The sequence below is a fragment of the Bos indicus x Bos taurus genome, chromosome 7 (genome assembly GCF_003369695.1).
Source record: "Bos indicus x Bos taurus breed Angus x Brahman F1 hybrid chromosome 7, Bos_hybrid_MaternalHap_v2.0, whole genome shotgun sequence".
Taxonomy (NCBI): domain Eukaryota; kingdom Metazoa; phylum Chordata; class Mammalia; order Artiodactyla; family Bovidae; genus Bos; species Bos indicus x Bos taurus.
Genome location: NC_040082.1, coordinates 84306364 through 84328187, shown reverse-complemented (window position 1 = coordinate 84328187; position 21824 = coordinate 84306364). Strand labels below are relative to the sequence as shown.

Below are 21824 nucleotides of genomic sequence, written 5' to 3'. Positions count from 1 at the left end.
CTTATCAGAAAAGAGAGGATAAGAAATAAGTGAGGTAACTAGGAAAAAATGCATGACAGAAAAGGATAAAGGGTACTTTCAAACTTGAAATACTTTGTTGTATAACTTCTGAAGCTCTAGTTCTGTCCTAAGAGGATCCAGACATCTCTTTGATAAACCAGAGATAGGGCTGTATCCAAAATCTTTATGAACTTTATGTTGTAATCTCCCTTGGCGGGCCTCTTTAGCTAAGAAAAACAGCTCAAAGATCTATTTGGAAATAAATTCTGAAGCCTTATCCTAGATTGATTATCCTGTATTTAGAGAACCAGAATCTTTGCTAAGGGATCCTTTATAATTTACCTGGAAATAGCTCTTGTCCAGACACCTAAACTGAAGCTTGGGAATATCCCTAAGGAAAAGATACTGTCCATAGGGTTGTTTTTAAGAAATACAACACGTCTTCCCCCCCACCACTGCTCCCCCACCACCGAAAAAGGAGATTATTTAAGAGTAACTCTCATGACAGTTAGCAAAAGGACATTTTTCACTTTGCAGATTTATTAACTGTTCATTCTGTTTGAATTCATGTGCACACACACCACATATGTAAGACGACACAACTATAACTCGTGGGTGGAGATGTGGTATGGGCGTGCCATTCGACCTCTTTGTCTTCCTATTTCTTGCCATGAAAAGTGAGGGGGTTGAAATAGATGATAGCAGTGTTTCTTTCCAGCTTTGCAAACTCCAGAGAATCCAGGAAGAGCTGCCTTCTCAAAAGCTGCCTAATATTCGGAGCTCTAAGAATATAATAGGGCTTAAAAGAAAATAATGGGAAGCTTAGAAGGGAAAAGAAAATGGAAATCCCCTTTGAAAAATGGTTTAAGGGAATCTCTCTTAGGCTTAAGCATAGACACATCAATCAGGATATTGGGGAGGTCTATAGGATGGAATTATATAGGAATATCTTGTGGTGCTTTGTGACAAGATGTGAGTGTATTTTATGGCAGGAAACTGGAAGCAAAACTTCAACTGTATTCTAAATTCAGCAGGGAATCCTATTCTAAAAAGTTGACCTTGATAAGAGTCCCAGACTGGCTGAAGTGTTGGGTGCTGACTCATCAGGCCAGAGCAAGCTGTAAGGGTAGGGAGGACTTGCTTCCAAAGAGGTAGACACCTCTCTGGAAATCATTTATTCTTTTAAGTAACAGGAGAGACAAAGCTTAAATGGTTGTCCTTCTTTTGCATCTCAAAACAAGCAAATAACTCTTTTGGCCTGGGCCAGTTTGATCCCACCCTGAATATGCACATATAGAGAACTGAATACATTTTCTGGAGATCACAGCTCTCTACAACTTTGTGATGAATCAATAATTGAGGCACCCCTCTTTGTATACTTTGTCTCAGAAGACATACATCTCAGATCTCACAAATCACATCTCAGAATTTATTCAATGCTTTGCAGCTTAAAATATTTTTTTCAAAAATAATTGTTTCCATATGGTTTATACATCAGTTCTGAAAGTTGACATCTTCTTGAAACTAAGAGATTTCTTTCAATGATTTAGTCAGGTAAAATTTGTCATCAAGTAAAGTTTGTCATCACACCAAATTTATCAATGTAATATAAAAGTTTCAGTGTTTCAATAAAACAACGGAACTTGAATGGGTACTTTTTTCCCCTGCAAACATCCACCTTAATTTCTGCCTCCTAAAACTGTTGCTTTATTTTGTTTCAGCTTTAACCCTAAAAAATAGTAAAAGAACAATCTTACTTGGAATGTTCATTAGTTTTAACAGCAGGAGTCAAATTAATCTCCTTCAAACCCTATATTAGTCTTACTTTACAGGGTTTAAGATGTTTTAAAAAAAAAAAGAGGTCTTTTGGAAGAAGCAGTGTTGATCTAGAACTTGGAGTCTCTTGGGAGAACAAACAGAGCTCAGACTGAGAATGAGTCTGCCACATTTTTCTGAATCAGAAGTCAGCTCTATTCTAGTGTGACCTTGGGAAAGTACTTTTTGTCATCCTGGGATACAGATATCCATGATAGAGGGCAGCTGCACTCATTATAAATATCTTGTAAGGTAGGCAAAATGCTGCACTATAACTCCTGTAGCCAGAGAGCCAGGAGAGAGAGGGCTTTTGTGACCTTTCAAGAATAGGCTGTTCACCCCAAGGAGTCCTGAGTAATTAAAACAGAGGGTCAGCACTTCTCACTGGAGGGATCAATTTACTCTGAACACCCCAAAGTGTTTTATCACTTGTTCTGGTCTCTGGCTCTGGACAAGGGAGGGTGGAGCGTGGGAGACCCATATTCAGGGTGGGATCAAACTTGCCCAACCAGTGAGGGGGTGGTTGAAGAAAGAGCAGTAATCTGAGAAGGAAAAACAAAAATAGAGTGGGGATAAAGTGAGGAGAGAAAGAAGAGCAGGCTCTGGGAGGCCCTGTGGCACTTACTGGCAATCCTGTGTTCCAAGGCCTCGTGGAGGGCAGATGGCTATTTACGTCTGTCCTGTTTTAGTAGCAGAGCCTAGCGTGGCCCCAAGGGACGGTGCAGATACTGGCCTTGACCACCACTCCCCATGTCATTTTCTTTCTCAAGAATCTGCAGTGACTCTCACCCTTCATTTTGCCTTTTCCGACTTCCGGATGTTCAGCTCCACCCTTATCCTTCCCATAAGAGTTCCAACTCTCCCTCCAACTATATTGTCCAGACAGGCTGCTCTCCTTCCTCTAAGCCCCACATCCTCACCCACTTTCCTCTTCTACAACTTTCCCTCTTCTCTTCCAATGAACATATCTAAAACACGCCTATCATCTTAGGTCAAGACATAATTCCTTTCAGAATAGCAACTTAGATTGCATAGTTTTATACCACGCACTTAAACACATACTGTCCTCACCTGACTCACTGTTTCTTGGGACGGTTCCTTGACTATCTTGGCCCTCATCCATCTCTCCCATATTCTATCTCCTGGAGCATCTGTTTGCTGACCCACCTCTACAGAATTACTCTGTAGGGAGGGAAGGCTGTAGGAATCTACATTTTCAACAAGCTCCCCCAGAGGAACTAAGGAGCTGGAATGAACTAAGGAGTCAGAATTTTAACTTTGGCTGTTTATTTTATATCTTTCCATATTGTTTCTACATTTTTACCATGGTCTTATACACCTTTTATAATAAAAATTAGTGGGGGTGCATATATATTTGTTAAGCTCTCAGAGGACTCTGATGGTGTCAGAACCATAGGTTCCCACAGTTGTTTGAACAATGGCGCGGACACGTGCCTTCTTTCATTTCTCAGCTCTTCCGTGATGTCGACAGTTACTCAAGAGCAAGAACTAGTTTCATGTTTTTCCTATCTTTCCAGTGCTAGAAATGCCAGGCTCAAAGCAGGAGCTCAATAAGTACTTGAAGGGGTTTGAACAGACTCCCAATAAAAAAGGAGAAAAATTAAATAAGGATATACATGACATGGTACATTTGAAGAAAAAAGAAACTTTACAATTGGTAGGTTAAAGAAAGATGCAATAGTAAGACAGAAAAAAAGATACTTAGGTGACTTAATAGACCACAGGATGACCACAGATCAGCATCTGTGTCATGTTTTGGGAACTAGAAATGTAGGATCTCTGAAGGCATCAATTAACTTGTAGCATGATGAAACCAAGAGGTGGTTATCTTTTTAATTTGGCTCATTCTTATAAGTGAACATAGTTATGAATTCTATAGCTAAAGAAAGCTGAGTAGTTGGGAAGAGTTAAGAATCAAAACTTACATACTTTGCTAGTGGAAATGCAAAGTAATACAGCTGCTTTGGGAAACAGTCTCACAGTTCTTCAAAAAGTTAAACATAGAATTAGCATATGGGCTAGCAAATCCACTCATAGGAATTTACTCAAGGGAATTGAAAACACATATCCACACAAAATCTTGTACAAATGTGTTCATAGCAGCATTTCTTTTAGACTGGCCAATGAATAACCATGCTAGATGAATAATGGCTCTGATAGTAAAGAATCTGCCTTCAGTGTGGGAGACCTGGGTTCGATCCATTAGAAGATAGACCCAGGCGAAGATCCCCTGGAGAAGGGAATAGCAACCCACTCCAGTATTCTTGCCTGGAGAATTCAATGGATAGAGGGGTCTGGTGGGCCACAGTCCATGGGGTTGCAAAGAGTCGGACATGACTGAGTGACTAACACAACACAGTCTAGCCAAACAACAGGATATCATTGGCCATGAAGTGAAGTGAAGTCGCTCAGTCATGTGAGCCACCAGGGAAGTCCTATTTGGCCATACAAAGATGTAAAATACAGATCATGCTACAACACAGATGAATCTGTCTCAAAAACATGCTATGTGAAAGACGCCAGACACAAAAGGCCATGTATTCTTTGACTCCATTAGTATGAAATGTCCAGAATTGGCAAATCCTTAGAGACAGAAGCTGGATTAGAAATTACTGGATCTGAGAAGAAAGACGGATGGGACATGACTGGTGGTGGGTATAGAATTCTGGAATTAGATAGTGATGATGGTCACATAATTCTGTGAATATATTAAAGACCAGTGAATTGTTTACTTTAGAAGGTTAAATTTTATGGTATGTAAATTACATTTTAATAGAGCTATTATTTTTTAAATGAAAATAAATCAAGAGGGAATATGGGGGACAAGGGAAAGCTGAGCAGAAGAATCTCCAAAATGTTACAAAAGAAAGAATAAGACAAGGGAGAAGTTTTACTAAGGGCTGCCTTTTTAGGCATAGTTCCTTTTTTAAACTTTTTTTTTCTTAATGAAGGCTAATTGAGGAGAAAATTAGAAGACACAGACTTTAAATGCAGCCTTAAGGAGTTTAGTTTAGATGAAAGTTTTTCCTATCCGTACAGAGTTGGAATAAGAGGTTTTCATATCTCTCTTTTTGGGAGATTTAAACAGTGCTTAGAATAGGCCCCATGTGTCAATCTGTGGAAGCCCTTCCTGAAATGGGAGAGGGATGAATCAGATGACCTTTTATGGTCTTTGGTCTTTTTCTCTTTCTCAGAACAATTAGTCCTCAGCATTCGATATAACACACTGCCTCCAGAGCGCTAAAATAAGAGAGAGGAGACACTTCTGTTTCTTGAAAAGTTTTATTTGGTTTCTATATCAGTCATAAGCATACATTCTTCTTAAGACTATAAAAGTCTTCTCCTCCAAACAGTTAACTTGTTATTGAAAAAAAAAAAAAGCATAACTTGAAATAGCTACCTATTATTTCAATCAATTGTGCAAAGAAAGTAAATTCAGATTATGTATCACTACCTCTACTCATGTTATTAATATGAATACATAGAATGCACTTGGCCTGGTAAATAGTTTGCAAACCTTTGAATTCATTTTATTTGAAAAGTAAAATAACATCATCCTCACTCGTATTTCCCAGAGATCAATCACTTCTTCTAAGCATTCCCAATTGCCTCCCATTGCTCTTAGCTTTAGGAGACAGCAAGTACCTGCTTTGGGTCTGTCCACTCAGCAGCATCCTCCTCATTCTCTGCCCAGGACCCAGATTCCCATGAAAAGAAAACAAGCTGGGGGACAAAATTAGAGCAAGGAAGTCTGTTCTGGCCCTGCCTTCAGATTCAAACCAGGTCTTTTTTCCTGGTGACCTAGTCAGGTCCCCCAGGTCCAGTAGGGCTTCATTTTAGGCAAAGTCACTATTGGTATTCTTGGCTTCATCATCACACACATTCAACAATATTCATTCATTGAGTAAATGTCGAAACTGAAACTTTCCTATTTGGGGTTGGTAATAGAAACCTCCATTTCCAATGTCCTCAAATGTTTACTGAATAAATGGATTGTGGTTCTAGAACCAGATAGGGTGAAGACTTTGAGTTGCTGCGAACGGTGACTAAAGAAAACCTCTCACTGAGACACGAAGCACTTCTCTTCCTCAGGATGGACTCCTGCTGCTGTCCTGCTAAGCAAGGGCATGGTCAAACTGCCCTTTCTCCAGGCCTTCAAGTCCGTCAGCCCAGGTCGAGGTTGGCATGCTCCGATACGGGTCCAAAAGAATCCGGAAGCACCTGACGATAAGGATGCCCAAGAAAATAAACAACAAAATCACAAAAACAAATGTGGTTTTCTGCTCCAGAGACATGCTAGAATCTGATGACACGTTCCCAAGGGGCAACAGAGGAGAAGGGACTGGCTGTCCTCCATCCATCGTCCAGGGATGCTGGAGCACAGGGTCTCCCGGCTTCTTTCTCTTCCATCATCAGCCTGCCGAGATCATGGTGGCTGCACCCTGGAGACGCTTCAGAGAGAAAGGAAGGGAAGAGAGGGAGTAAACATCAAAGGGCAACTGTATTTCTGGGCTTACCATCCTATTTTTCAGAGAGAAGAAGCAATTGCTAAGCTTTTTCAACTGGGATTCTTAATTCCATATAACTATGGGGAAGAAAATGTTACTCTTGCATGAAACTACCAGACTGTTCTCAGGGTAGCCACGTGGAACCAGGAGGGATGGGCAGGGATGGCAACCAGAGTACAGAAGATGAGAAATGTCCAAGACAATGTTGACCTCAGGTGTGTTGCCAACTTGACATCCAAACCTAGCTTCCCTGCCAAGTCTCTTCCAGATTCCCTCCAGTAATAATACTCTCACATCATTCTTATAATGAGACCATTGACTGGATACCAGCTGTGTGCCAGGACTGTAGCTAAATACAACAGAAGATAGCCACTCTATCACAGGCTCCATGAGAGCAGGGATCTCTGTAGTATGAAGAAACTGAGGCTGGAAAAGTGTTAGTCACTCTGCTGCTGCTAAGTCGCTTCAGTCATGTCCGACTCTGTGCGACCCCATAGACGGCAGCCCACCAGGCTCCGCCATCCCTGGGATTCTCCAGGCAAAAACACTGGAGTGGGTTGCCATTTCCTTCTCCAAAGCATAAAAGTGAAAAGTGAAAATGAAGTTGCCCAATCGTGTCCGACTTTTTGCGACCCCATGGACTGCAGCCCACCAGGATCCTCTGTCCATGGGATTCTCCAGGCAAGAGTACTGGAGTAGGTGTCCATCCCCTTCTCCAGAGGATCTTCCCGACCCAGGGATCAAACCTGAGTGTCCTGCATTGCAGGCAGATTCTTTATTGTCTGAGCCAGGCTGAAAAAGGTGCTTAATATAGAAACTCTCTCAAGAAGCATTGGGTTTGGGTCCCCAGTCTCTAGCCTCCGTATTACTGTGTGTGGGACCTTGAAGAGGTCACTAAGTTGGAAAGATGAGAAGTAGAAATGGCTGTGTGCTGTCTCACAGTGCTATCATGAAGATGAATGTCAGGGAAAACCTTTGAAAAGCATACAAAGATGAAAAGCAAAGGAAACAAAGTGTTGCTTCACTGAAGACAGGACTAAAGAAGCTACCATGCTCCTCCTCTGCTCTCTCTCGCAGCGCCCAGGCCAAGGGAGAAGGGAGGGGTCTCAGACTTCCAAACCATCAGACTCCTGCTGCTTTTCTCTCTTTTCATCAGAAAACAAAAACCTGGTTCAATACTTGATCCTGGAAAGGACCTAGAGAACTGAGCTAGGGAAAAGAAATTGATTGCATTTTTTAAAAAGCCTTACAGCAGCTTCCTACTGTTTGTTTAAGACCATTTGGTCAGAGGAAGAGAAAGAAAGAAATGTTATCACTATTTCTATTTTGCTAGTAGAAAAACTAAAGTGTATGGATATTACTGTTTGTCTTTAAAGGCATATTGAAGTAGACATCGAGGCCAGTGAAAGCTTCATATATTGAACTAAACCTATTTAAATCAAATTTGATAAAGAAAAGTACTTACATCAGACATTATAGGTAAATCATAGGACATATTTATGAATCTGTCTTTAAAAAAATTACATAGTCATCTATGGAAATTACCATGAATTCAAAAGAAATTATGCTCAGTGAAAATGAGCAACCAAATAAAAATAGAATTATGGCCTAAAGGATTAACATAGTATTTCTTCAGTTAACTTATAATCATTGTCTTGAGGTATAGAATTAGTGAGCATAACAACAGTTTGCATATATGTTGACACTTCAAAGTTTATAAAATCAGAGTTTAAAAATAGTTTATAAAAGGAATTACAACTGGTATCTGGGAGGAAGGAGTTACCAGTTTAGGGGAAATAATATTTTGCAGCTCCTTGACTCTGAATTTTTTAAAGGTTGGAATAGTTACAGTAGAGTCAGTTTTATTTTAAAATACGATTGGAGTAAAATTTGTTTTTTAAAAACATCTCCTTAGGTGTATAGAGGATATTCATGGATTGGGCTTGGTTTGCTTGTTTTTAAGCACTCTACCAGTCTTGAGTGTTAATAGGAACTGAAGAGGGGACAGGAAAGGCAGCCAAGGCAGCTCCCCCTGGTGCTTCTAAGGACATCCATACCCACACCAAATACCCAAACTGGACTTAATCATACCAAACAAAAAATTCCCCAAAACCTGGGTCAAAAGAAAGCCTCGTGGTGATAGAGGAATAGATGCTTAAGCTGTGCTGTGCTTAGTTGTGTCTGACTCTTGCAACCCCGTGGACCGTAGCTTGCCAGGCTCCTCTGTTCATGGGATTTTTCAGGCAAGAATACTAGAATGGGTTACCATTTCCTCCTCCAGAGTATCTTCCCAATCCAGGGACCGAACCCTCATCTCTTGCATCTGCTGCGTTGGCAGGAGAATTCTTTACCACTGAGACACAGTATGTGGCCTCTTGTCATTCCATGTCCTGCTGATCCCTGGCCTTCCCACTGGCTTAGTACAATCCATTTTACTATGTCCATTTTCCGTCTGGCCCAAGTGAAACCAGAGCCATTTTCTTTGTTGTTTAACACAACCGAGACAGGACTGCATTTTTAGGAAATTTTTTTAATGAAAACATTACATAATCCAAAAGGGAAATAGAAGAAAAAAGAGGACCATTAACTGTAAATTTACAACACAAAGTTTGCTAGATCTGTGAAGTTCAATGACAACAGTGGAGAAAGAACCTTTTGAGACTGTGTTAATGACACCCTAGCCATGAGCTGTCTGACTAATATAGCAATACCTTTTCGGTCCCTCCCTTCCCACCCCTGGTCTTCACTTTACTATCATGACAAGCACCATCATGACACCCTGGACCAGTCTGCTCCAGCCTTGTCCTTTGTACAAGGCAAGATATCAAGTCCTTTTGTCTTAGCTAAGCATCCTATAATTCCTAGGCTTATTCCATAACTCAGGTTCTAGAACTGGTACACCATTCATTTGGGGGATGCAGTGATGGGCAACCATTCCAAGAAGTCCCAGTAAACAACCTAGTCATCTCAATTCAGATTATCAGTGACATCTCTCTATACATGAGTCTGGGGCCTCACTTCTTCATAGGGAAGCCAACTATTAGAATGTCATAACACTCAGTTTTAATTTGCAATTTTACCATGCTATGCTGATTAAAAGGCAGATTTAAGGATATAGTTAACCCTCTTTGCAACCTGATCAGGTGTTTTGAGAAGCCTGCTAAAATATAAATATATATATTCTTGTTCTCTGAGCCTTTCCCCACCAACCCCTTTTAGATATACCAAACTGAGGAAACAAGAGAGATGAAAGCATTTTGAGAACTCTACAGATCTTTACAGATTGTAAGCCTCTCCCCTCCCAGCATACTATGATGCTCAAGTTCCTATTAAAATAACTTCATTTGGTCAAATTATCACAGGTCTCTATTAAAGTGCAGTATTTTACCAGAGAAAATGAAACATTAACACATTAGCAGGGATTTGTCTTTGAATACTGTTCCTGTTTGGAGGAGGGAGAAAAGAGGTAGATAGAAAGGAAATTGAAGGAAGATCTGGCTGGGAGCAAGAGGCTGCTAGAGGGACTTGCGGGAACCAGACATGGGGGCTATGAGTCAATAGTCCAAAGGGAGAGTCCTGGGGAAGGAAGGATGAGGGAGAGCGGGTAGAGATGAGAAGAGGAGATGGTTATGAAGGGAGATGGAGATCCAGAGATTCATAAAGAAATGCCAACTATTTCCCAGTTTTGCCTGGAACTGCTTGAAATCCCTAGAAGAGCCTGCTTGATTTTAAACCTGCAATCAACTAATCAATAATTTACAAATTTGGAAAGCTCAACAGCATGTTTAAGCTAAAGGAAGCATCAGTGTAAGATGCAGAAATAGAAATAAATGTAATCACTTGGCCACCACAGTACAAGAATATTCAAAGACATCCAAATTTTGTAAGTGCCTGAGAGTAAAGTGTTCCTTTTTTTGGTAGAAATGATTCTTAGGGAACGGTCACAATTGCTTTTACCTAAACAATGAAATGTTCCTTTCAGATGAATAGTGGAATGTGGGCAAGTAAATTATTTTGAAAGATTTTGACGCAACCATTATCAGCATTAATAACAACAAAAGGCAGTTATTTTAAGAAGGACCAGAGTCACTCACAGCAGTATTTTAATCCTGACTGGCTTTCCCTATCACATAGCACACCTGTCTTCCCTTTGCTTGGTCCCTTTGTATGTGCTCAGGAAATAAAGTCTAATTTTAACGTGGACCAAGGAAAGCTTAATTGAAAGCTGCCATTTTCAAAAGTCATGTAATACATCCCTTTTCTCAAACTAAGCTCCTTGGACTCTAAGTTCACAAAGTGCAAACACCCTGAATTAGTCACAAAGCCCCGTGTGAGGAGTCCATCTCAGCCACAGTCATTCTCACTGTCGGCCACGCACTTTAGTCCGTTCGCAGAGAAACCCTCTCTTTCTTACCCCATACTTCCTCTATACTGAGTCATGATTCATCTTTCTAAGCTGAAATTTACCATTCCTCCCCTCAGACCACCCTTGTACTCCAATATCCAAGACCCTCACCAACCCCTTAACCCTCTTGTGGACCTAATACACCTGTTTTCTGGACCACAGATTAGATGGCAATCTGTCAGTGGAATTTTTCTAAGGTATTACTGTATTTCCAAAGTAAGTTCAGAAAGGAACAAAGATCAAATCACATTTGGTTTTGAGCAAAATGACCAGTGGACAAGAACAAACTTACATGTAATTGATCTGCAGTCACCTAGGGAGAGGGTCCCAACTCTGGCCGTTCAGCAGCTCCACCTCACACCTGGTAGCCTTTGAACACCTCCGGGTTTCCCACCTCTGAGCTTTGAGTCATGATGCTGTCCGCCAGATGCTCTCCTCCTCACCCTCTTCCCACCTGCGGCTTTCTCTCCCTCCCTCCGGTCCACGCCAAAGTCCTCCTCCCCAGCAGGTCCTCGGTCCTCCCTTCACCCGAGGCACCGACGCTTCCTGCGCATTGTCCCTGGGAACATTTCACCTGCACTCTGCAGCAGCACCTATTACAGGATATATCTCCACTGTGCTCCTCACCATCCCCTTTTTAAACAACAGGCTCCTTGAGGAATTCCTTGCTGCTCTGGGATCATTGCCTCTCTAAATAGAGGTTGAGACAAACCTCTGGCCCCTTAGAGTTCAGGGAACTGAATTCAAGCTTGGAGGTGCTGGGTGGTACAGAGAAGGGGTGAAAAAAAGAATATGTCATCCACCCTAACTGGGATGTCAGGCCATTGTGGTTGAAATAGATCTTGTTTCAAAGAATCACAAATAATCTGAGTCACAATGACATTTTAATAGTCACAGAGCTCATGATTTAAGAAGCAGTTGTTTGGTTTTTTAAAATTTTCTTTGGCCTCACTGCTGATGGGTAGGGTCTGAAATATAGAAATCCGCTGGAATTAAGCACTCTCCTTTCTGTTTAAGGGGTCAATCCTTTCTTACCTAGATTGCTTTTTGATGGGGAAGGGTAGCCATTTAAAATATCCTGAATCGTATTGTCTTACATGGGAACTATCAATGCCAACACATATCCTTCTCAAGCTTGGAGCCTTTGGACTGTTCATCTCATTATAAAATTTCACAGTAAGAAAAAATATTTTGTCTGGAGAGAACTATCTTAAAGTAATGATATATTTCTTATTTTCCAAGTGACAGCAGCAGAATTCATTCATTGCATTTGGCCCCTTGTTCTGGGAAACCACACACAGGCATTCGATTTCACCATCTCACTTTTGTGGTCATCCCTCTCGCGATGGGTTGCAATAACAGCTGCAGTAGATGTTGTGTGTGTATAGTCCTACCTGGCACATGGTGAGCTGTTCAAAAACTAGGTGATGAGGAATGAGTGTTTTCTCTTTATCTCATTGTTGTGCAAAATGAGATTTATTGCTCATTTCCCACGCAGGAATGGAGATTGTTAAATAAACCGCCCCAAATCAAAAAGCTCAAGAGTAGCCCCCTTCAAAGGGGAATGAGTAGAACGTCATCATCCTTCAACTGCTAATGCCCTGCAGGGTGCTGTGAAACAACGCAGTCTGTATTTTAAGTACTCTGAAACCATATAACTGCTGTACCTAATTTTTAAACCTTGTAGGCCACAAACCTAGTTATGTGACTTGATGTATTTTCAAAAGCAGATGTAAAGACAGTTCATCCATCGAGCAAGAACACTCACAGGCTTGTCCAGCTTACACTCACATGTGATGGACGGGACACCTTGTCCCACAAAGACATCCTGTGTACCTTGTTTATATTTATCTAGCAGCCTAGTGAGACCAATCCGTAGACTGTGAAATAGGGAGGGAGTTGGCTAGGTAGGCAGGACTGAATTTGCAACAACTGACAGGGACAAACTTTGTCAAAGTGCTGCGTTATCCTGTAGTAGTTCTGACGCTTGGCTGTTGAAATGTGAACATGTCTTGTAAAAATGGAAGAAATATATCCTGAAACTGAGGCAGAATAAAATCACTCTCTACTTTTTTGAGCTAAAGGAAGCCTCAACTGCATTGCTGTCTGTATAGCTGGAGTGTCTGGAGGTATATCGTCCATCCCACCCACCCACCCCCGACGTGTAAACATCCCAGTCGACCCTATTACACATCTCCCCCCACAACTGTGAGCCCACCACCAAAGTCACCTCATTTCTCGTAGAAATTCTGTGTATGAATCCAGTGAAGAGCAACTTGCATTCCAGGATATACATGCAAAGATGCAAAATGTTTCCTATAAATTCACAGAATACATGGCCCTTTTGGTGGCCAGCCAAGACCTTGAGGTAGAGATTTCCGGACTCTAAGTACTTCAGGCATTTTAACCACCCTCTCCCCATTTTTCTGGCTCACATCAATACATGGCAACCCCCATGTTCCTCTTTTTCAACACCACTCCTATTCTGATACAATAGCCCTGATGATTCCAAATTCACAGGATGGTTAGGAGTAAATATTAATTTATACACTTGAAAATTAGACGCAAGGCTAGTAGAAAGCCCATAGACACCAATTTTAAAGACAAGCGAGTGTGGTCAGCTACAAATGTCAACAGGCAGTTTCAGAACTGTTGCTAGACCTCGCTGCTGCACAGGAGGTCGGCTTCCTCTGCTCATCTCTGCAAAGTCAGCTTGCAGACACATCTGCTGCTTGGTTTGGGGAGTGAACCCTGCTGTAGCCAGTTCACCATGCTGGTCAGCAGGGGACCTTTATCTTCAGCCTGAGCCCTGACTGCAGCTTTACTTCCTCCCTATTTTCATCTTCCTCCTAACATCTGCTTTACGAGTTTTAAAGGGACTGCAGGGCAAGACTGCAGCCTTGCTGAGAACATCAGAAAAATAGCCTGCGAGTGCCCAGTCAGTAAAGGGGGGTGTCAAAAGGTACCACAAGCGAACTGGAACTTTAAAGTCCAAACAGTAACCTTACTGTTCAACTCAGTTTTCCTTCTCTTTCCTTGTGTGTTTCCTAGTGAAAGAGAGTGCTTGCTGATACCTCAAAAGGCTAGGGCTACACACTGCCCAGGGACAACAGGGATAGTCAGCACTATCACTATGAATTGTGTGGGTCATGATCCTTTGTAACCAAATTAGAACATCCCTGTTACATTTTGGAAGGTGGGATGTTTTAGGTGAATAGGAAAAAAAAATGTAATGGGCAGAGAGCTTTCAAGAATAATTTACTGCAGCTTAGCAAAGAAAAAAGCCTGTTTTACTATTCTCTTATCCAGTGTCTGTAGCATTATAAACTTAAGCATGCTTTAAAAATACAGGCATCATTACATTTCACCCCCATGCATTAACTTTACCTAGCAACTATTTAATTAGACTTTATCTGACAGCTAGATCTAAATTCAGAACTTGGATCCAAAAGGCATCCATGCGATCATGGCTCATGCATATATTTAAAGTTAGAGGACAGCATCTAATTAGCCCACCATAGACACAGATTTTGGTCAAATACCTGGATCTGGCTGAACAAACACTTGATCCATTTCCTGGTGGAACAGTTACAGGTAGTTACAAGCCTCCTTAGCTTCCATTCTTCCCGACCAGGCTGTGAGAAAGCAGTAGGCAGTGGTAGCTGCAAGCAGCTGATGGCACACCCCAGAGCTAAAGCTGTTGTTTCAGGCTTAGAAACTTCCCATTAAAACCCCGAGTTAAAGGAGCATCGTCTTTCTGTGTGAGGCATCATTAGCGGCCAATACAGCTGCTTCTCTGAGGCGAGCCATGATTTCGGTTCTGCCTCAGCAACTCTTCAGAGAATTCTGCTTCAGTGAGTAGAGGCAGTATCCTAGCAGTGTGTCTGAAATCATCTTCAAGAAAGCATTAACATTCAAAAGGAGTACGGGGGAAAACATCACAGGGCATTCCCATACCTTTTCAAAAATCAAAGCCATAAATCTACCAGTGTCTTGCTCTTCTCTATTGATTGTTGACACTATTCCTCTTTGGGGATGTCAGTTAGCACCTTGCAGCAACCAGCCTCCATATCGATCATGGTTTATGACCTTCAGGCCAACTTAATTAATGGAAAGACTTCTAGGGAAGGGCATCAACTTAGCATTTAGGAGATGAAGGAAAGACTCCTTTTTCTAAAAAAAAAACAAAAAAACAAAAAAAACAAAGTTGACCTTCCAGAAAAGCAATGATTATGGGAAGCATGGAGGAAAGAACAAGTAAAAAAGAAAATCCTAATTTCACCACCTGTTTGTAAATTTACTACGTGGTGGGTTGCCAGGTCCACTCTCCTCTGGGCAGCCTGCATGATTGTGACCTTGGCAGGCACTCCACCCGACACAGACCATCTGAGCCCACTTGGTGAATAAAGATAGACCTTCACTGAGAAAAAGTTGTACTAATTCTAAAGATTCTGGTTACACAGCATAACACTTATACTATTTTCCTTGGACAAAGTACCTAAATAAATTGGAAAAATATTATAGGATAAAATTCATCCTAAAAAAAAAAAAAAAAGTGCTTCTCTTGAAAGCATTCAGCCTAATCCTTAAGATGGAATATCCTTGATTTTTGGCAAATCACCACTTTCTTTGTTGAAATGGAAGAACAATTAGCAACACCCCCACCCACCAAATAATGGGGTGCAAGATATTCAAAGCTAAGTCTCCCTGTGCCTGTCAGCTCTGCTGTCTCTTCAGCTCTCCTGAGAAGCTGGCCATGACCCAGTAGCTCTAGGGGACTAGAATGGAGCTCATTCTCTAAGAGGAAACCCCCCACCTGCTAGCAAGAGACAACAATCCTGGATAAGCCTCCGATCCAAGAAATTCAAATGCTAAGGATTAGAGTCTAACATCAGAATCAAATGCTTCACAAGGACATGAAGGTATTTTCCCCAGATGTTTTCCAGACTCTTTAACCGAATTTCCTTTCCAATTAGTGTAACTTAACTATATTTTCTCTCTCTCTCTCACACATACACAAAGACACACAGACACACAAAACAATGGAACAAATGAAATCCAACAGAGCACTGTCATTCAATACTAACTGGTATCCATGCTTTTCAGCCGACGGTGCTGGTGGATGGAGCACCCTGCTCAGTAATGCTAACAGAGTATGGTTCAGGGAACAATCTGACCCCACCCTCACATATATACTTATCATTCCATGGGGTAAAAAAGGACTCTAGTTAGAAACGAGCCAGGTTACCACCAGTTCCCTGCCCAGGGGCCCCTCAGATATTGTTGTCATCTATAGACAGTAGAGGTGGCAGGGAACCCGAGAGGGCTGTGGTTGTCCTCTAGCTACTATGCAGCCTGAGCCCATCCCAGGGAGATGAGTGCCTGGCCTATTTTTAAAACTCTCCAGAGAAGTAGATTCCAAAACCCCCTCTGACAACCTCTGTTTAAACTAACTCCTCCATTGCTTACTTCATCTCAGTGAGTCAGCGCATTTTCTCTTCTATCCCCTTTGTGGTCATTAACCACCGCAAGCTTCTGTTAGAATGCTCTTCCACAAAGGAAGTGAACTAGGTAAGCCAAAGAACATTTGATGAAGATCTGCTGGTACAAAGATCTTCAGGCCAAGTTTGGATATTTCTTTTATAAGATAATTATCATTGGAATGATCAGTATCAGCCCTTCTCCCCTGCAGTTACATTATGATAGTCGTCATGAGCTGAAACAGTGAAGAAGGACTTACAAAAAGTTTTTCTTTGAACATTTCATAGTAGGTTCCAGTCCTTTTGTTTTTGATAATCGTTATAGTTGTTTGAATTGCTCCCCAAATTTCTGCTTTCTAGTCCAGCTTTAAACAGGAACATATAAGGCTGCACAGAGATGTTTCATGTTTCAGACTAACATGAAACTTGGTGAAATAGGATGACTTCATAGGTTATATATACTATGCTTCTCTGACCCCAGGGTTATTCCTGAATGTCAGTTCAGTCTTTTTATCACATGATACTCTGAGTTAGTATTGTTAGAAATCTATTTTAAGAACTTTTCCTACCTTCTAATTTCATCTCACTTTTAATATTCTTTAGGTTACAGTTCTTTCCTAAATTTCTCTTACTGCACTTTTCCATAAAGAAGTAGACAATGAATATGAGGAAAAGTTCATGAGCTTTATGTCAACACAAGGCTGTACTATTATTAATTATCATTGTTTCTTTCTGACTCTACCTAATTCTCAAAATCAAATTGAATTGATTCTTGGTATACTTTTCAAAATAGAAACATGATTTTCTTTTCATTTTCATTACTAGATTAGTGGTTAAAAAAATCCTTTCCTCCTTCTTTTAGGTAAAATTTTCTTTGATGCTATTCAAGAACCATTAAGTTCATTCATTGCGAATCAGATATGTTCTGTGTTAAGCGTGCTCAGAATAAAAGCGTGCTCAGAATAAAAACTACAGGTGTTACGTCCCTGCTTAAGTTCGTTCAGGTTGTGTACTGCACAAGTCTAGGCGGCTTCCTAGTAAGAACCCTAGGAGCTTACCTTCCAGCCATGCTTGCTAAGCTTCTTGACAGATAAGCCCACCTCCACTATTCCCCACTTCCTCCCCTTCCCTTCGCTACTCACCCAGCAGGCATCTGAATCATGTTCTTACAGGACCTGATTTCACAAGGTCATTTGCAGTTTTTAATTGCCTGAACCAAAAAAGAAAAACAAAACTCTTTACCATTAATCTCTCTTATTCTTTGTGACGACATTGGACATAGCTGATCACTCTTTTCAAGGAAGGAATGGGGAAAAGAATACATGGAGTAAGATGGATGGGGTGGCAGGAATGGACATGACAGCTTTTAGAGCCCCTCTCCTTTGTTAACTTCTGCCTTCAGAGGTTCTCTTTAGCCTTCCAAGGCTAAAGCCAAGTGTAACTTATGTGACTACCAGCAAATGTGAAATTGAGGATGTGAAAACAGGCTGGGATATGCACTAATGACTCTACCACTTTCAATTCATTAAAAGAGAATTGGAAGTCAGTTTAAGTGTGTCTTTTTAAAATGGCTTCTTAGTTTAAAAAAATCAATGCATCATGTAACATAAAGTAAAAAAAAAGTCAAGATAAGCTCTAATAGCCCTCTGATTTGCTAGGTCTAAGTATAAGCTTATTTATCCACTTGGCTATCTTCACAGGTCAGTGAACATTCAAAGCTCAAGGGAATAGTTGGAAAGATTTAATAATATTTATACCAAGCCTATAAATAAGGATCTATACTCAAGCATTATTAAAAAGCAAGCAGGTTAAAGTCCAACTGCAAATTGGCAGCCTCCTGGTTTAATCTTTTCTTGAATGCATTTCTGTACCATCACATCTGTTGTCTGGTGAATGCTCAATTAGTAGTCGATGAAGCTGGAGCACAGAGAAATATAAAAATGAAAATGAGAGACAAACAATGTGCAACTCAGTGGAATTATATTTGAAAGAAAGAAAACACTAATAGAATTTCATACTTGTCAGGATTACAGATTGCCCTAAAAATTATCAAGTTTATTTCTTCCTAAATCAAAAACAGTAAAGGATATAGAAATGAAATGTATCATGCTCATAAAAAAGCTGATGTCTCATCCTAAAAAGGAACAACTTCACAAAACGTATCATATTAATTCTATTTAGAGATAATATTTGCAAAATTTTAGTTATTCTAATTACAGCATGAAAATATAAGAGCATCACTATGGCTTATTCACTGCTCAAAGGAAATTCATACTGAGCAGTTAACATCCTGGTGGGTAAATTTATTCTTTTAAAATGACTTGTACAATAATAACCATTTGCTTAATGACTTTGAAATACTTAATGCCTTTAAAATGTCATATAAAGTACTAATTAGGGTTTTATACAAACCATCCCTCTAAATTTTTATGCTGTCATTTTGGCAGGGTTCTTTCTTTCTGTTCCACAGCTGCACTGTAGAAGAGAAGATACATGGAAAACTTGAGGATTAAGCAGCTTAGAACATTAAGATGATTTATAAAATGAAATAGAATGTATCTGAGAATTACTGACCTTTTAGCCTGACTTTAATACCTGACAAGTGTCTGGAGCTAAAAATCTTGCCACTGAAAAATCAATTTGAAAACACTCAGAGGAGGGAAAAATCATATGAAGCAGTTAAAAAATCCTTGTTAAAAATATAGTGAAAAACCAATCTCAGTTCCTGATATTTAAAGTTGTAGAAATTACTGAAAGAAGGCTGAGGAAATAGTAATAAACAGCATTTATGATGTGTGATCACTGAATACAAACTTCAGCTGATTCAACACTGCATTTTATGAGTAACATAATTAGTTGCTGATTGAAAAAATGTTTAAGTTTACAATCATGTCAATGAGATTAGTCAGAAGTTCTAGTCATACAGCATATTATTTTAAAAGGCAAATATTAAGGGTATATATTTCTCTTTTGAGTCTACACCCAAAGTTTGTAAAAGGCCTGCCATCTATAATTTTTCCTTTAAATAATATATATGAAATGTTTATGTATGCTGCTGCTGCTGCTAAGTCGCTTCAGTCGTGTCCGACTCTGTGCGACCCCATAGACAGCAGCCCACCAGGCTCCCCCATCCCTGGGATTCTCCAGGCAAGAACACTGGAGTGGGTTGCCATTTCCTTCTCCAATGCATGCATGCATACCAAGTCACTTCAATTGTGTCCGACTCTGTGCAACTCCATGGACAGCAGCCCACTAGGCTCCTCTGTCCATGGAATTCTCTAGGCAAGAATACTGGAGTGGGTTGCTGTTTCCTTCTCCCATGTTTATGTATAGCAAGTACTTAAATGTTATAAATCACCTGTGTTTCTGTTATTAATATTAAATTATATCTATTTAATTTATAAATAAAATAGCATTAATATTACATTTTATCACAAGCTTGTTAAACTTGCAGATTTAAGGGGTGGGCCCTGGCCCAGATTATTTAATTAAATCAGGCCAAGAATCTATATTTCAAATAAGAAACCAATATGATTAATGAGGTAGGGTGTCTGAAGTCTACACTTAGAAAGTAATATAGTTAAATTTTTTTCCTCTCAGTGAATATTTGGCCATATTAGGCATTTTAACCCTATGAGGAAAGAACCTTAAGCTTAAAATTTAGGGTATCATGTACCTCTTTGAAAAAATGGATTGAATGCCTGAACCAATCATTAGAAAAATGCATACAGCCTGCTTTGAAAAACTCTGACTGAAATGCCCATTCAGAACACATGCATCTCCTCTTTTTTTTTTTTTTTCTTCCCCCACTCCTCCCCTTCTTACCTCTTGCTAAAGTGGTAGTAAACAGTGGCAGGAATAGAAGCCCATGGTGATAAAGACAACATAGTGGAACAAGAGGCAGAGAGAAAGTATTTCTGAGAGAGGAGTGTGGATGGAGGAGCGCTGACTAGTGATGCTGAGCTTTGGAAACATACACAGGAGGCTGCAGCTTTGTAAGGGGTGACTGTGTGCCAGGGAAGACTAGGGTCAAAAAGTAAAAAGGGGCTAAAAATAAGAAGTGGAAGGCCTGGGGACAGATGAGTGACCCCACTGCCTTCCAAGATTGTAGAGGTAACTAACTGGTAGGCCAGAATCCTGATACAACTATCAAGATGGGTGGTGGTGGGGACTGAGTGAAGTCATCCCTTTGACGGAAGGAACAGCACAGATGTCAATGCTGACCAAATAGGGAAGAGTGAGGTCAATTTGTTAATAAAAAAATATCAAGAGAACTAAAAGGAGGAACTGTTAAAATTTCATTCTCCCTGTGGAACACCGAAGAATTGATGCTTTTGAACTGTGGTTTTGGAGAAGACTCCTGAGAGTCCCTTGGACTGCAAGGAGATCCAACCAGTCCATCCTAAAGGAGATCAGTCCTGGGTGTTCTTTGGAAGGAATGATGCTAAAGCTGAAACTCCAGTACTTTGGCCACCTTATGCGAAGAGTTGACTCATTGGAAAAGACCCTGAGGCTGGGGGGGATTGGGGGCAGGAGGAAAAGGGGACGACAGGATGAGATGGCTGGATGGCATCACCGACTCAATGGACTTGAGTCTCAGTGAACTCCGGGAGTTGGTGATGGACAGGGAGTCCTGGCGTGCTGCGATTCATGGGGTCGCAAAGAGTCGGACACGACAGAGCAACTGAACTGAACTGAACTGAGATTAGCCATGAGAGATGAATACTGCACAGAGTAGCTACTTTTCAGTATAAGCCTTTCTTTCTGAGTAATTTGACTATTTGCAATTTCACTTTGCAAAGTCAGTCGGTGTAGTATGAGCCAAATATTAAGAAGTAAATAAAAACCCTACCTGAAACCCATTGAGTCTCTTTACAGGATCATCCTGAGGACCATCAGTGAATGGCTGGATAATTCTTTGAGAACAGAGGCTTCCTCACATGCCCAGAATCACCCCTCAAGGGCTGTGGTCCATTCTGCATGCAAGTAAACAGATCCTTCTCTGTCTTCCTCAAACATCTTGTGTACACTTAAAATCTGATTTCTTGTAATCACATGCAGTGCCCTAAAATCTAAACAATTGCCCTGTTTTTCCCATATCACTCTTACAACCTCTATTTTATGTGTGTTATCTATTCACTTATGCTTCTAACTTCTGTTTAATTATTTATCCATTTATTTTTGTGTATACACTTATTTCCCTTTAAACTTTAGGATGTTTGAAGAAAGCTATGAAGTACAATAGGTTATATGTTATTAGTGGTAGCAGACAAATAAAAAATTTTATTATGTATTCGGTGAATTTTCCCATTGCTAGGAAAGGCTTGATGTACTTGTTCTCAAGTTTTGAAGGATACAATCATTTTCAAATGCTTGTTTGGCTGAAATACTAGATAACATCAGATCAGATCAGTCGCCCAGTCGTGTCCGACTCTTTGCGACCCCATGAATTGCAGCACACACTAGGTATTTTATAAACTTTATTTTGCAGCAATTGTACATAAACAAAAGCAGTAGAATATACTTAAGTTTATTCAGTCTATGTTACTACCACAGAAGTGAAAATACCGCTTAGTAATTTAATAGGGACTGAAT

At 40.5% G+C, this 21824-nt stretch overlaps 1 protein-coding gene and 1 long non-coding RNA gene across 11 annotated transcripts in view; one reads left to right on the top strand and one right to left on the bottom strand.

Moving 5' to 3' along the window:
- Positions 1–21824, top strand: part of LOC113895621 — a 301641-nt gene that overhangs the window by 147532 nt on the left and 132285 nt on the right. The window lies entirely within an intron of this gene.
- The window catches only part of CTXN3 (cortexin 3), a 32212-nt gene continuing 15490 nt past the window's right edge, over positions 5103–21824 (bottom strand). For 2 of the 10 annotated variants that reach the window (XM_027547021.1, XM_027547024.1), the window contains exons 4-10: positions 18804–18856; positions 18642–18704; positions 18101–18146; positions 17372–17439; positions 14707–14922; positions 14292–14384; positions 5103–6287 (exon numbers count right to left, since the gene is read on the bottom strand). In XM_027547021.1, coding sequence (XP_027402822.1) covers positions 5952–6197 — 246 coding nt within the window. In that variant the 5' untranslated portion in view covers positions 6198–6287; positions 14292–14384; positions 14707–14922; ... (2 more) ...; positions 18642–18704; positions 18804–18856 and the 3' untranslated portion in view covers positions 5103–5951. Of the gene's footprint in view, positions 6288–14291; positions 14385–14706; positions 14923–15034; positions 15054–15836; positions 15920–16489; positions 16617–17371; positions 17440–18100; positions 18147–18641; positions 18705–18803; positions 18857–21824 lie in introns of those variants that run through there. The other 8 variants (XM_027547027.1, XM_027547029.1, XM_027547022.1 and 5 more) reach the window with 7 other exon arrangements.